General features: G+C 40.0%; 1 protein-coding gene across 4 annotated transcripts in view; it reads left to right on the top strand.

Annotated features, from left to right (window-relative positions):
- herc1 (HECT and RLD domain containing E3 ubiquitin protein ligase family member 1) overlaps nucleotides 1-14,811 on the top strand; it is an 89,070-nt gene that overhangs the window by 16,795 nt on the left and 57,464 nt on the right. For all 4 annotated transcript variants that reach the window (XM_084721199.1, XM_084720943.1, XM_084721116.1 and 1 more), the window contains 11 exons: nucleotides 889-1,060; nucleotides 2,606-2,740; nucleotides 3,047-3,212; nucleotides 4,721-4,846; nucleotides 7,487-7,708; nucleotides 9,980-10,132; nucleotides 11,102-11,234; nucleotides 11,552-11,743; nucleotides 13,292-13,516; nucleotides 13,715-13,888; nucleotides 13,998-14,112. In XM_084721199.1, the coding sequence (XP_084577325.1) occupies nucleotides 889-1,060; nucleotides 2,606-2,740; nucleotides 3,047-3,212; nucleotides 4,721-4,846; nucleotides 7,487-7,708; nucleotides 9,980-10,132; nucleotides 11,102-11,234; nucleotides 11,552-11,743; nucleotides 13,292-13,516; nucleotides 13,715-13,888; nucleotides 13,998-14,112 (1,813 nt within the window). The remainder of the gene's footprint in view (nucleotides 1-888; nucleotides 1,061-2,605; nucleotides 2,741-3,046; nucleotides 3,213-4,720; nucleotides 4,847-7,486; nucleotides 7,709-9,979; nucleotides 10,133-11,101; nucleotides 11,235-11,551; nucleotides 11,744-13,291; nucleotides 13,517-13,714; nucleotides 13,889-13,997; nucleotides 14,113-14,811) is intronic.

A 14,811-nucleotide genomic window follows, 5' to 3' on the forward strand; every position in this document is an offset into this window, starting at 1 on the left:
CAAAGATATTCTGTTTACCACAAAGTATTCACACATGAAATCAAAGAATTTTTACTTTTCTCTTGACAATGACTCAAATTGATTACCAAAATAGTTGGCAATTAATTTAATAATCGATTAATCAGTTATTTATTGCAGCTCTAATGCTTTCATTGCCAAAGACAATTCATAGAAAATTATTTGCACATGCTTAGGTTATGGCTGGCAAATTGTATTTCAGGTTTATTTTATTTTAAGTTAGAAGGAAAAACTAATTTTGTATGAACAAAATGTGCTGTAAATATCAGGTTTGTTATTTAATAGCTGTACCAGTAGCTTACTTTGTGGAGCGTGCCCCAAATACTGAGGCTGTCATTTCTCTGCAGCTGCCAGCCTGCAGCACTTTCCTGTGTGTCATCCTTTCTTTCTACCACATTTTCTGTCTGTCTTCAACTGTTTTTTTTATAGTAAAGGCAAAAAGCATATAGAAAAATATATTAGTTAATAAAGGATGTTTTCAGGCACAATTTTTCATTTTTTTCTTTTTGGTATTGTCACATCTGTCGTAGATAGATAGCTGCAAACAGCTGGTGCTGCATTGATAGAAACACATTTGCATGCAGTCAGGGATCAGTGCTCAGTGTTACAGTTCATGCTAAATCCACTGCTTCTGTCAGTCACAGTTTGAGTGTTGTTTTGCAGACACGGTTAGATTCTGTGTTTGTTAAACATGTGACAGAACTGTTGCAGTAGCATAATCTAATACCGAATTTGTTAAAGGTCATTTTTCAGCTCAGTGCAGAACAAATTCTACCTCATTATTATTCAGTGTCATTTCATGAGCAGTGTGAAAAATCATCACAGCCGTATCTAGTATTGTATCACTTTTTCTCTCAATCTACCATCTAGACAATGAAGTGTACGCATGGGGCAACAACTCCATGGGCCAGTGTGGCCAGGGGAACTCCACAGGGCCAATCACTAAGCCCAAGAAAGTGGTCGGCCTGGACGGAGTCGCCATTCAGCAGATCTCCGCCGGGACGTCCCACAGCCTGGCGTGGACAGCCCTGCCCAGAGACAGGTCAGCCCCCGTCAGAGTAAACACACGGACTGTAGTGAGGTTAACATCGACCGCAACACGAGTTTTACAAGAGAAATTTACATAAGTGGGGGAGGGGGGGTGATGTCACAACACGCCTGGACTTCTGTGCTTAATGGGGATTTCATAACTAAGTTAAAGGTCAGTAACAGAATGTGAAAGGTACAGAAGTTTTTTTTTTCCTGTCTGTGTTACAGAGTACAACTATACAAGACTGTGAAGGTCATCCTTTTTTTCCAAAAGTATTCACTGAAATTTTCTAAGAAGGATTTATACATGTATCAGGTGTGTTTATAGGCATATTAGAGCCAATGTAAAAATAAGTTATGTAAAAATAAATTATGGAGCTGGGAGAGGGAGGGTTAATATTGAGAGAAGAAACTTGTGTACTCTGAGATTCTCTGAGATTATAAAGTCAGAAATGTGCAAAAAAATGAATCTCAGCTTTTTGCTGTTAAATTTGAAGATGAATTGATCAGAGGACGTCATGATATTATCGGTTGAAACTGGTTGATTCACACCTACATGTGCACACGGCAAATTTTGTTTTGCTGGAAGAAAACATGTTTGGATTTTTGAAATAAGAATACCAAAACACTGATTTTTTTTTTGGCGTTTATTGTTAAAGATGTGTACAGTTTAGCTAAAGATGTGATCTAATGAGTTAGACAGGCCTTTTTCATTAATCTGTGTTAACATGCAGTCTTTACAGGAAATAAAGTTTTTTTTATTTAGCCTTGGTAGAATAATAACAGCCGTTCATCACAAAAATATTGACATATTTATTGAAGCAACATAGCTTGTTGTCTGCTGAGAGCTGATGTGTTTGTAGGACACTCAATTGATTTTACACATGAAGTCCGTTTAAATTGTCACAAGAAGCACGACTCAGCCTGTGAAAACAGTTGTATATTGTCTTCTGTGGCTCTGGATGGGGCTTTCCAAAGTCTGAAAAACACCAGGGCTAATTATTTTTAACAGACAGACAGTGTTGGAAACTGGGTTTGAAAGAAGTCGGCATTTATAAGGCAAGAGGTTTCAATCAGAGACTAGTTTCATTATCTGAATTGTAGGATCCTGACAGCATTTTTGGAGCTTGACCAATACGAGGGACTAAAAGTCAGGATATCTCTGCTGCTTCAATATGACTCTTTTTTTTTTTATCGATCTTTTGTGAGTTCCCTGACTTTATGACAGGTTAAATTAAATCACTGCAGAACTTCTTTAAGGACAAAGCCTTTGCATGACACGATCCTTGAGCAGGTGCAAGGGATCATTCTCCATTTTCATGTTGGTGTGGAGGTACAGTCACTTTATAACTGCTTCAGTGCTTCAAGTTTGAACTGTTTTCTAAAAAACAACAACTCTGTGCCCCTTCAGAACTGTGGGGGGGGGGCAGTTTTTTTTAGTCGGCGTCTGTCTAGACATGTTCAGTGACCCACATCCCTTCAACCTCTTCACCTGTCCCCTCAAGCACCTGCAGACTATCAGAGCACTTGCTAATATTTGCTCACTTCTGCTCTCTAGGCAAGTGGTGGCTTGGCACCGGCCCTACTGTGTCGACCTAGAAGAAAGCACCTTCTCCCACCTGCGCTCCTTCCTCGAGCGCTACTGTGACGGCATCAACAGTGAAGTTCCTCCTCTCCCGTTCCCCTCATCCAGGTAAAAACACACAGCCTGCCAGCCACCATCACTGCTAGTGAAGGCTATGTAAAGCAGAATGACAAAGACTGTGCAAGAAATAAGAGGTTTTAGAAGTTTTAGAACAGTCCACACCACACTATTTCTGGAGCTGGCTAATTACATGCATTTGCTTGTTGTATATTTTTTCATGCCAGTACACCTTCTTTCAGTTGTACATTAATTGGTGTGAAATAACAAATATTTCTGGACATATACTGGCAGAAAATATAACTCTTGCAAGTTCTGAATCATTGTTTTTTTTTTTTTTATTGTATGTATTTTCAGAGAGCATCATAACTTCCTCAAGCTGTGCCTTCGGCTGTTGTCCAATCATCTGGCTCTGGCTCTGGCCGGGGGCGTGGCCACTAGTATCTTAGGTCGGCAGGCCAGGCCCCTGAGGAACCTGCTCTTCAGACTGATGGACTCGTCTGTGCCAGATGAGATTCAGGAGGTGAGACTGTTGATCACGGGGCACGGGTGGAGAGTCGGGGCAAGAATGGTGTTTTTGACCCATGTTAAAAACAAACAAACAAAAAAAAACATGGTAGATAAACCATGATAAAGTGCCCTCTGCAGTGACTCATTGTGCAAGAAAACATGCAAAGCGTCCTCTAGGGTTCCCTTCAGTGGAAAAAAAGGATATTTGATGCCTTTCCAGTGGAGAAAATGTGATAAAGTGCACTCTAGGGTTCCCTTTTTTATTTTCTTCCCCTGCCCCTCACACGGCCTGAGTCTGCTGCTGTCATGTCTTCAAAAAGTAAACCTCAGATTCACTTTAAATGATCCACTTACACATATTTTCATTATCGACTAACCAGCTGATGATTTCCCCAGTTAACAGTTAATTATTTGATATAAAAATGATCAGAAAATTGTGAGGCCCAAGGTGACATCACATATTTTGTTTTGTCTGACCAACAGATATTCAGTTTACTGTAATATAATACAGAAAGGCACAGTTTTTATTTATTTTGGGCAGACTAAAAGGAACAGAATCATAATATCAGGAGCATTATTAAAATCAGATATGCCCTTCATGATCGCTGACTCACCTCCCCATCCCACCCATCCCTCTGTGACATTTTATAAAATAAATATAATATGAAATAAAAAAGAATTTAAAATAGTTATCTAATAAACTAAGTAAAAAGAAATAAATTAGAATTGTAATAAGAATAAGAATAACAATGATATTAAAACAAATACATTGAAAATGCAGTTATCATCATCAGGAAAAATAATAACAGCCTGATTATTAATAATAAGAGTGTTTAGGTATCAAAAGTTAAGATGGTGATTTACTGTGTAGTAACAGAGCTGATATTCAAAGTATGAGTGAGATAGTTACAGGTGTGTTATGAAATAAAATAAGTTATAATTGAGTAAAAGTGGAAAAGAAGAAATAAATGAACAAAATTATACTATTAACTACTATACTATTTTCTGATGTTACTGTTGTTTTCTTGTTTGTTTTTGTTTTATTTATTTATTTTTCCTTCTTTGCCCTTTCTTTTTTGTTCTCGATATTTATGTTAAATCTTCAAAAAATGTAAATAAAATAAGACTAAAAAATAAATGGCAAAATTATACTAAAGCCTAAAACGTTCTCCTCTATACTTTCACACTGTCAAACTCAGCTCTTTGTTTCATGCAAATCATTATTATTTTCTTACAAATGTCCTTTTAAAGATATTTAAAGCTGTAGACCTATTGTTCTGAAATATGTGACTATGAGTCATCACTGCTTGGCCGTCCTCTTTGTATTCAGAAAAAGATTTTTGTAATAGCTGTGGAATATTTTGTGCTTTTCATTCATGTTGCCTTGAAAAACATCTTGTTCTTTTCGTGATTAGCATCGAAGAAATGAAGACAGTAATTTCCTTAAAATGTCAAGAAGTCCAGAATCTGTAGCATCACCGGTGGCAGTGACAATACGTGGGTGTGTGTTTGTCCCATCAGGCGGTGATTGAGACTCTGTCTGTGGGGGCGACCATGCTGCTGCCTCCGCTGAGAGAGAGGATGGAGCTGCTTCACTCCTTGCTGCCTCAGGGCCCCGACAGATGGGAGAGTCTCTCCAAAGGACAGGTACCCTCTGCTGCCTCACACACAGATCTATGAAGCTGTTACAACCGGCCTGTAATGAACAATAAGGGGACTCGTCAGGTCACTGGATGCACATGTAGAACGGTGAAGAGTTCATCTCACCCTTCTCTGACCACCGCCCTCCTTAGTTACTGTTGCTACACCTGCCAAACTTTCCAGTCTTGCACTGCATTTATCCAGTTAATGGTGATAATGGTGGCAGATTAAAATAAAAAATTTGGAGTAATTGTTGAAACATGAGGTCTGTGAATCATTAGAGAAGTAAACAAAAGCAGATTCTCATTTAAAGCTGATGATGGTGGATTTTTGACTCACAAGTCAAAGTGTAGCTGGCTGATGAAAGCTGATGCAAACTCCTTGAGTCAGCTAAGAAGTCTCCAGCTGACGTTTTAATGTTTCTGTCTGACATGTTAAGTTACTGCAGCTAGTAAGTTAGCATTAGTTAGCTGGACATGCTAATGTTTGCAGCTTATTTTAGACCAGATCTGTGCAGAGTTTGCATGTTCTCCCCGTGTCTGCGTGGGTTCTCTCCGGGTTCTGCAGCTTCCTCCCACAGTCCAAAGACATGCATGTTAGGTTAATTGGTGACTCTAAATTGCCCGTAGGTGTGAATCTGAGTGTGAGTGGTTGTCTGTCTCTATGTGTCAGTCCTGCAATGAACTGGCAACTTGTCCAGGGTGAACCCCGCCTTTCGCCCAGTGTCAGCTGGGATAGGCTCCAGTAGCCTGCGACCCTTACGGAATAAGCGGTTACAGAAAATGAATGAATGAATGAATGAAAACAGTTCCTCACAGGTGTGTATTTTTCAGACACAAAACATGCTACCATCCAGATTCATGAAACGCTCTTCTCCCAGCTTCCTGCACACCTTCAACATGTAGAGAAATGCAAAGTTTGACAGGCCTGTGACGCTCTAGTTATGGTTGCTAAGCTATGATTGGACAACTGTTTGAAAAACAAAGGGTCAATTAAAGTATGATTTTCCATTTCAGGACGTTTCCTTTTTAATTTTGTGATCATCAGTGGAGAGACAGGTGCTGAAAACTGCAACTAATTTAAGCTATTTTCTCTACATTTGTATTGCAGATAGTTTTTTCTGAATCCATTAACTCCATGTTCCCCATTAAAATGAGGTCACAACCACCAGGTTAAATGCCACTGATAAAAATCAGTGTACCTAAGGTGTGTATACATTAATCACTGCCCCATTTGTTGTGGCTTGTACTGAAAAAGTTTGAACATAAAGGTCAGGTCAGTGATGGATGTCGACTGCAGCTTTTCCAACACGAGCCACTCTGTTAATGGGTCACTTTGTTCGGTTGGTTGTGTGGGCAGAGTAAAAGGCTGTGTTTGATTCTTTAAGTGGTCTCTCCGAGCCACAGAGTTTTAACTGATCTTCCCAATATGCATTTCAACAATAGGAAATAAGTCTGTGCAGCACTTTGTGTTCCCAGTGTTGGTGCCCGCTTGGCAGCTCAGTGACAATTAAACTGACCTCAACAATGGAGGCGGCTGCTTTCCAGGAACCGTTTCAAATGTTAATTCTTGTGGACTCAAATAAAAACTCCAGAGAGCAGAAGCTTTGAATGGTTCGAATCAACTAGTGGAAGATTTTTCTCTTAAAGCTGAAATAGACAATACTGTTTCATTATAAATTTGGTTGAAATAACTACCATTGCATGTCGCTAATAATGTTTAATGTTTCTTTATATTCCCTTTATATTTAGTTTAAGATAGCTAGTGTTGCTAGCTAGCAGAAAGTGATGAGATGGCCCAAATTGTAACATAAGGCATGGCTGTGGAGGGAATACCAAGTTTTTAGGGAGTTTTGTATGTTCAGATTGCCAACTGCAACTTAAATACACTAGTTGCTTTCTTGACTGGAATTAGATAAGAGGGTCCATACCTCTCTAGCTAGCTGCACGTCTAACTGAGCTAACAGCAGCCAATGGTTACTTTAGCAACAGTTGAAGCTCTGTGTCCATCAGGAAAATTTGCAGATCACAGAAAATTGAGGCAGAACAGCTGCAGGACATGAGAGGGAAAACCATAAAACATTTTGTCCATAAAATATGATCCAGTTTCACTAAAATCAGTGACATAGTTGGTGATGGGTGACTTTGTGCTGTAAAGCATTAGACATTGAGATTGAGTCTGGCAGAGTGCAAGAACAGAGGACTGAAACCAGAACAGGAGTGTCAGAGACACAATTCGCTCTATTACAAGTTCTTGTAGCAACAAAATGTTTTTGTTATTTTAGGTTAAAATGTTCCACGATGTTGCTGTTTATCTGTTTAACCTTCCTGCACAGAAGGTCCAGTTAACTCTATATTATCATTGTATGTTTTCATGGAATGAAATTGCATAAGACGGGAAATGATGAAGCACATGAGTGAAATCAGCTGTTGTTGAAATAATCTCAGCTGAGGGCAACTTTTCTCATTGGCCAAACTTGTTGACTGTCCGTACGTTGGCCTTATTTGCTGGATTACTGAACTCTGAATGAAATAATCATTTGGTGACTGACCTGATGTTGTTGTCCTCACTATGAACCCACAATACCAACAAGTTGAAGCACTGTTGTTTGGTTCTGTTAACGGGTCACTTGTTTTTGTGCCGCAGAGGATGCAGCTCGACATCATCCTGACCAGCCTGCAGGACCACACCCACGTGGCCTCGCTCCTGGGCTACAGCTCTCCTGCTGACGGCCCCGAGGTGCTCTCTTCCGGCCCCGGCTTCACAGCCTCCCCTGACCCCACATACAGCACCACAGCGGGCCACCCCGACACCCACCTGGCTGAGATCCTCATGAAGACGCTGCTCAGGAACCTGGGCTTTTATACTGTGAGTGGATGTCAGATGATGCTTTGTGCAGCTCTTACAGCGAGCACAGAGTTCTCCCTTATTGATTTCATCATGCGTGTTCCTCAATAACAAACCATTATTTGTGAGATCATTATGATCTATTTAGAATTGACAAAGGCAGCCATTACTCAGGAAGGAAGTCAACATATTGAGCCTCGTTGTTACACTCCACCGTCTCGACGTCTCCCTCAATATTCAAGTGCTGGAGACGGAGCATGAGTCACATATAATCCTTTGTTATTATCACCTGCTGCCTTTTTTCCTGGCACAGCAGTGGCTTGTTCCTGTGCCTCGCTCTCTAAAGACGGCTTCTCATTGATTGTCATACACACACACACACACACACACACACAAAGGCTGTTTTCAAGCGTGTGATTATGGAAGTCTGAGCAATGAATGACGATTAGACTGCAGGGCTTTCTGTATTTGAGTCACTCCTTTTGAATTCATTGCTGTATTTTTCCTTTTTGCTCTTCTTACTCATTTCTTTATCTATAAAGCTCTGTTTTCTGTTTTAGGAGAAATCAGGAATGGACGAACCAGATCTAGATAAAGAAATTCAATAAAACTTGAATGAAATGAAATTTTGGTGTTCTAAATTTGAAGATGCCAAGAATCAAGATACAAAAGGAAGAGGATAAAACAAAGTAATGATTCTCTGTGTCTCATAAGAAAAGTCTAAGGTCCTTTCAGCCTCTATATTTAGCTCATGGTCGCCATCTGTAGAAGAACATCTGACATTCCTGTTGTATTAATAGAGATTAGAAGGGAACGCATTGATTCAAAGTGATTCAGGGTGTGAAAATAAGGACGAACCAGATGTGCTTCTAGCAAAGTTGTAGTAGCATGGTTGTGTTTTCTCTCTTTGCAAATGAGTAAGTTAAGTATCTAAGCTATTCATTTAGAGCTAATGTAATTTACTTAAGTCAACTTTGTTCCTATAGAGTTGGAGGACTTTTAACTCCCAACAGCTCCATGATTTCCTTCCAAAACCTGTACTTTTTGAGGATATCCTTTTATAAAGGGGACTATGTTCTGCTTTGTCTCAGTTCAGATACTTCCACCAGTACACTGTCATGTAGTACATTTTGCACACACAAGTACTCACTTATGTAGTGCATGAATTTCAACAGGGTGCTGCTGTCTCAAATAGAGGACGGTTGTTGTGTCCCTCCCAGAAATGCTGATTGCAGCTTCTTCTTTTTCTTTGTGGGTGAACTGAAGCAGGGCAGCGCTTTACTGCCACCTGCCAAAACATCTACCGGCTTGTTAATTAATATGTCTAATCTCTGTTGATAACAGGCCAGCTCCCCCTTCTCCTACCAGCTGAAAACACACCAATATGTTGACTTATATTTGATTCACGGTACCAAATCTTTACAAACTTAACCATACTAACAAATTTGTGGCTTCAATCCAACAACAGTATAGTGGTACTTTTTGATAAAAATACATTCATGACTTATATCTGTATAAGTTGGCGTTCACTGCAGTCACTGTGGCTGCTTCCTCGACTACCTGGGCCACCATGTTCACAAGTTTGGTAGCCCCGCCTCTTCCTCTACGTAGACAAGCTGGCAATTGTTGAGGGCGAGAAGTGTCCAGTGTTCCATGCTCAACTTCTTGGCCATTTTGAGTTCAACATCTGGATACTCGCAGTACACTTTGTTTTGCTGTCAGTGTCGAAATGGATGCACTTATGAACTCAAAAATGGAAGCTCAAGTACAGAAGTTTCTTGTCATCCGTGTTGACTGCTGACTCAAGGGGAAACAGAAACGTCAAGGACGTCAGCATTGATATTTGACGAAAGAAAATGGGTTAGAGGTGAAGATGAAGTATGCCAAACTTTGCATAAACAGAACTAGGTCGAGCAGTTTTTCAAACAAGTGACATTTCACTTAGCCTGTTAACTGACGCACAGAGCAGGTTAGAGCAGGTTATCTTCATTTGTAAAACCTGAAACAATCTAATGTTTACTTGTTCACATCCCTTCAGTTTAGGAAGACGTGTAAGGCTGCAGTTAATTCTGGATCCCTTTGATATCTCCTCTGTAGCCAAGAGCAAACTGTGGCTCACTGAACATTTCTGTCATTAAAACATTTCCTGAACTCGGTTTCTTTTGGCTGTAAAACACTTATATCTATTTCATCTGCACACATATAGTAATAAATTAACCTTGTACGCCTGTGATATCTGTGAGCTTGTATCTCTTCATGTCTGATTTGTGTGTGTGTGTTTGTGTTGTGCAGGATCAGGCGTTTGGAGAGCTGGAGAAGAACAGTGACAAGCTGCAACAGGGCATGTCCTCCTCTGACAGCAGCCAGCCGGCTCACCTTCACCAGCTCCTGTGCTCCCTGCAGAAACAACTGTTAGCATACTGCCACATTAACTCAGTCACCGAGGTAAGAACGCTGAATGGTCCCTGTGTTTGTTGATGTGCAGCCTGTTCAAACACACTTACTCTCTCTTCCACAGATAAGAGTTTTATTAGGGATAAAATAGCGTTTACATAATAAAGTTATTTAAACTTCTTGGTCCTGTGCCATTAGGGTCGTGTGACTTCTTACAACACTTGTTACAACATCATGTTTTCATTCGGATGAAGTAATACACGTAGCAGACATGAAAAGCAAATGTCCCATGATCAGTTAGATGATGTTATTTACTTGATATTGCACATTTAACTTCAGAACTCACATGGTCTTTTTAATGAGGCATGAAATTACATTAAATCTGCTTGTTTATCTTGAAAGATAAGTTCAACTTGAAAGAACAGTCTTTATACCTGATGCATGAAGCAAAGTATCTCCAAGCTGCAAAGGTTTTTTTTGTCTTTGAGCCAGTTCCTGGGAAAATGACTGGATTTCAATGGTGATACATATTTATAAATCACATTTTTTCAAGTATGTATTTTCAGGAGGTTCCTGAAAGACAGACAGTGGTTTGAGTCAAAATGAGATGAAATTTAACCCTTTTAGATCACATCCCTGGTCATATTGTGCACGTATTTAAAACAAACAAACAAACAAAAAAGTCATTTTCTCTAATTCTTTTATCAAAATCCAGTCATATTTTCTTTCTGTAAAACAGAATATGATGTGTGCTTACATAGGCTATCATGTCATCCACCCAACAATCAATCTTCAGCTTTTATCAGCACAGAGCTTAGCTAGCAACAGCATGTTCAGTCGGGTCATGACACGCCCACTCTTCCTTGTTCAAATCACATTTCTCCTGACTTCAAGTCCCGTCTTCCTGTTTCACTCTGAAATATGTCATGATACGGAAAAATGGACTTTAATAATCACCAGATAGAATTTATTGTTTTATTGTTGGTGAAAAATTAGTTCTAAAACATTGTTTTTGTGCAGAACTCCAGCAGTGTGGCTTTACTGCACAAGCATCTGCAGCTCCTGTTGCCTCATGCCACAGACATCTTCTCCCGTTCAGCTACTCTGATAAAAGAGAGTTCCTGGAATGGCAGCATACGAGAGAAGCTACAAGGTGAGGAAGATCAATGAAACTCTTTTTCAACTTTAGCTGAAATGCCTCCTTTACTCCCTCTGTGTTGCTATTTTGACCTCAGCCTATTGACCTTCTTGTCCTCCTCTTGTTTATTCTGCCTTTTTATCCCAAAACACTCCAATGTTCCTGTTAATGTATTGATCTTTCTTAGAAGTTTAGGTTAACTCCAGGTTTGCTTCATGTGTCTAACTCAAAGACACAGGAGTTTGAATGTTGTGCAGCCAAAGTCGCAATCAGTGTTTCTCTCTTTGGTCATTTAACCCTCAAAGTACCGATCACGTCTCTATCATCTCCAGATGTGATCTACGTGTCAGCGGCAGGCAGCATGCTGTGCCAGATAATCAACTCCTTGCTGCTGCTCCCGGTGTCGGTGGCAAGGCCTCTGCTGAGCCACCTGCTGGACCTGCTGCCTCCTCTGGACCGCCTCAACAGGCTGCTGCCTGCCGCCTCCCCTCTGGAGGACCAGGAGCTCCAGTGGCCTCTGCATGGTGAGAATAAAACAAGAAGCCACACAAAGAAGCCTTCATCAAAACATAAAAACACATCCTTTACAGTTGATCTTAATGAATGGCTGAGTTATTGGTTTTCCCCCCAAGCTTTCAAGTTTCCTTGCATAACTCTGTTAAGTCTAATTTATTACAGTTGCTTGTCTATTATATCACTAAGTTTTTTGTTTGAAATGAGGTTTAATGTATTTTGTTTGGATAAATATCTGTAGTAAACAAATTGTAAACTTTACAGAGACTGTACAAAGCCAGGTCAGCTTCAGACCCTCTTTGTCTCTTGACATCATTTTCAACACTAGTGTATTTGCATCAGAGTGAAATTGCTGAGTGTGTTCCACTGTCTCTACTCAAAGATTTAGCATCTTGATTTCAGCATTTGCCCATTTGTCCTCCAGATGTTTGTGTTTGTGAGCTCTTGAATCCTCAGATGTAATTTAGGACTCTTGTTTTGTAGTTTTGTAGATAACACATGGTTGTAACTCTTTAAAGGTTAGGAGTCTGTATTTTTTGTTGATGGAAACTTCACTCAGGTTCCAGATTAAAGAAAAGAATCTTAACTTAAGCTTCAGAAGAAAACAGATGGTTATAATGACCATCAGTATACAGGTCGTATCAGTACTTCTGCGAAACCTGAAGGCAGACAATTTATATCCCTCTGCACAGCACACAAGTCTGTCTGAGTAGATTTACGTAAGCTAGATACAAGTCTGTTTCACAAGGCAAAAGGTGAATTGAATTCTGGGATTTCCTGGATAAAACAGGTTACACTTAAGTGTTATTATGATTGTGCTGTTGTAATGATAAAAGACCAGAAGGGAAACTGGCTGAGCATTTAGCAAGATGAGTTCCCGTGTGAGTTAAGGTGTGATTAATTTAACTGTGTTAACAGTGTTAGAGCAGCAAAGTGGATCGCAAAAATATGAAGAAGTACCAACAAAAAATATAAAAATATAAGCAAGAGGAAATATAAAAAAGGAACAGAATATACAATATAAGAAGACTTAGCTTTCAGCCTTCATTGCCTCGGCTGAAAAGAGGTGAAGATCTCATGTCATGTTTGCATCACAGTCAATCTGAGCTGGAACCATTAAAGACCTGTGACTTAATACAGAGTCATTTGACCTGGAGTGAATGCCATTTGTACCCTTTCTCTTTGAAGACAAAAGCCAGATGTTAGTGGGTGTTAATGGGTTTTTGTTTAGTGTAAAGGGGCTTAAGTTTATCTCAGCACAGAGCTTAATGTCATACTGAAATGCAGGACCTTGGGAACCAGAGAAGACAGCATTGGGAATGAAGAAAATAAAACTGTTAGGCAATAAATTTTCTTCTACAGATCTCTCTGGGGATGTTGCGTGTTCACCGTGTGATATTTCTATAGTGATCTTTGACATTTTCACTACATAAATCAAAACTTATTGAGCTCTCAATGCCTCATTATCTTCAGAACTGATACGTTTTGGTAACTTTTATATTTCTGGTTGGTAGAATCAATGCTGACCTTCTCCCACTACACCTTTTCTAACTTTTCAGGTACATCTGACTTTGCTGAGCCAGCCTCAGGAATGTCCCTGCCACCGCCGGCGCTCTCCTGGGTGTGGCTGGTGGATCTGGAGAGGACAGTCGCCCTGCTGGTCGGCCGTTGCCTCGGCGGGATGCTGCAGGGAGCGCCGACCTCACTGGAGGAACAGGATACAGCTTACTGGCTCAAAACGCCGCTCTTCAGCAACGGCTTGGAAATGGACATCCCACAGCTGGGTAAGGAGTGGACAGTCCTCTGATGTTTTCCCAACTGTGAATTAAAATTCCAGCCTGATAGTGTGTACTCTGCAGGACTGTCTTACCTGAGTCTTAAGGCTCTTGTCCATTTGACTTTTGCCATTTTATTCCGTTATTCATGTTATTTTCTCTCCGGCTTGTTAAGCTGATGAATGTTTGTCCACTTCTGTCCCTCAGACACCTGTATCAGTTCATTATTGGAGGCAGCTCTGTCCGGTAACGAGGAGCAGAAGCCCTTTGACTGCACACTGCGTCCTGACTTGAGTGTCTTAGTGGATTTGGCTCTGGGTTCCTCTAAAGAACCTGCCAACAGCCTCTGGATCAACATGCAAGACTACGCCATCAGCAAAGGTCTGCCTCCTGACGAGGCTTCTAATGAATGCTGTTGTCTCTGGGCTGGAGACAGAGGCCCTGAAATGTTAGTGACAGTGTGCTGACTGTTCTGTGTTTTCTGTTACAGACTGGGACAATGCGTCTCTCAGTAATGAGTCCCTGCTGGACACTGTGTCCAGGTTTGTGTTGGCAGCCTTACTGAAGCACACAGGACTACTGGGCCAAGGCTGTGGAGAGGGCAGGTAAGATATATGTGATTATGTCAGATTAAGACAAGACACTATAGATGAACAGGTTAAAAATAATAAAAAATAACTCATAGATATCACCATGAAATGTCCCCAGTGATGACTTGCATTAACACGGTTATTTGTTTTATTATTTGAATATTCTAATTGGTCAATTACAGCACTCTAAGGTCTGTTATTTCTGTATAGCAGACCGTTGCTATGGACACAGTTCTGATCATAGACTCTGGAGGAACAGTAAAATAATTTTTAAATAAATATTTTTTATCAAGTTATTGATTTTTTTTTAAGTAAGTAGCCATGTAATAATCATTATAATGCACAGTGAGCAGGTCATTATTGTGAAATAAAGCCTGATAGGATGATGCAGGAGGTCTTGAATCATCCAGAGGGAGTTTATTTCACAATAATGACCTTCTCACTGTACATTATCCTGATTATTACACAGCTACTTACCAAAAAAACAGTTGCCACAAAATATTAATTTTACATTGTACTTTATCCTGCTTGTTATGTGGTTATGTACCAAAAAATCAATCATTTGACACAAAATATTTATTTAGAAATGATTTTTGTGATTTTCTTTTTCCCTCTAGAATTAATGATCAGAACTGTGTCCATAGTAACGGGCTGTTCTTCGTAACAACAGTCTGTTATACAGAAATAACAAACCTTAAAATGCTGTAATTGACC

This window comes from Lutjanus erythropterus, chromosome 1 (genome assembly GCF_056507025.1).
Source record: "Lutjanus erythropterus isolate fLutEry1 chromosome 1, fLutEry1.hap2, whole genome shotgun sequence".
Taxonomy (NCBI): Eukaryota; Metazoa; Chordata; class Actinopteri; order Lutjaniformes; family Lutjanidae; genus Lutjanus; species Lutjanus erythropterus.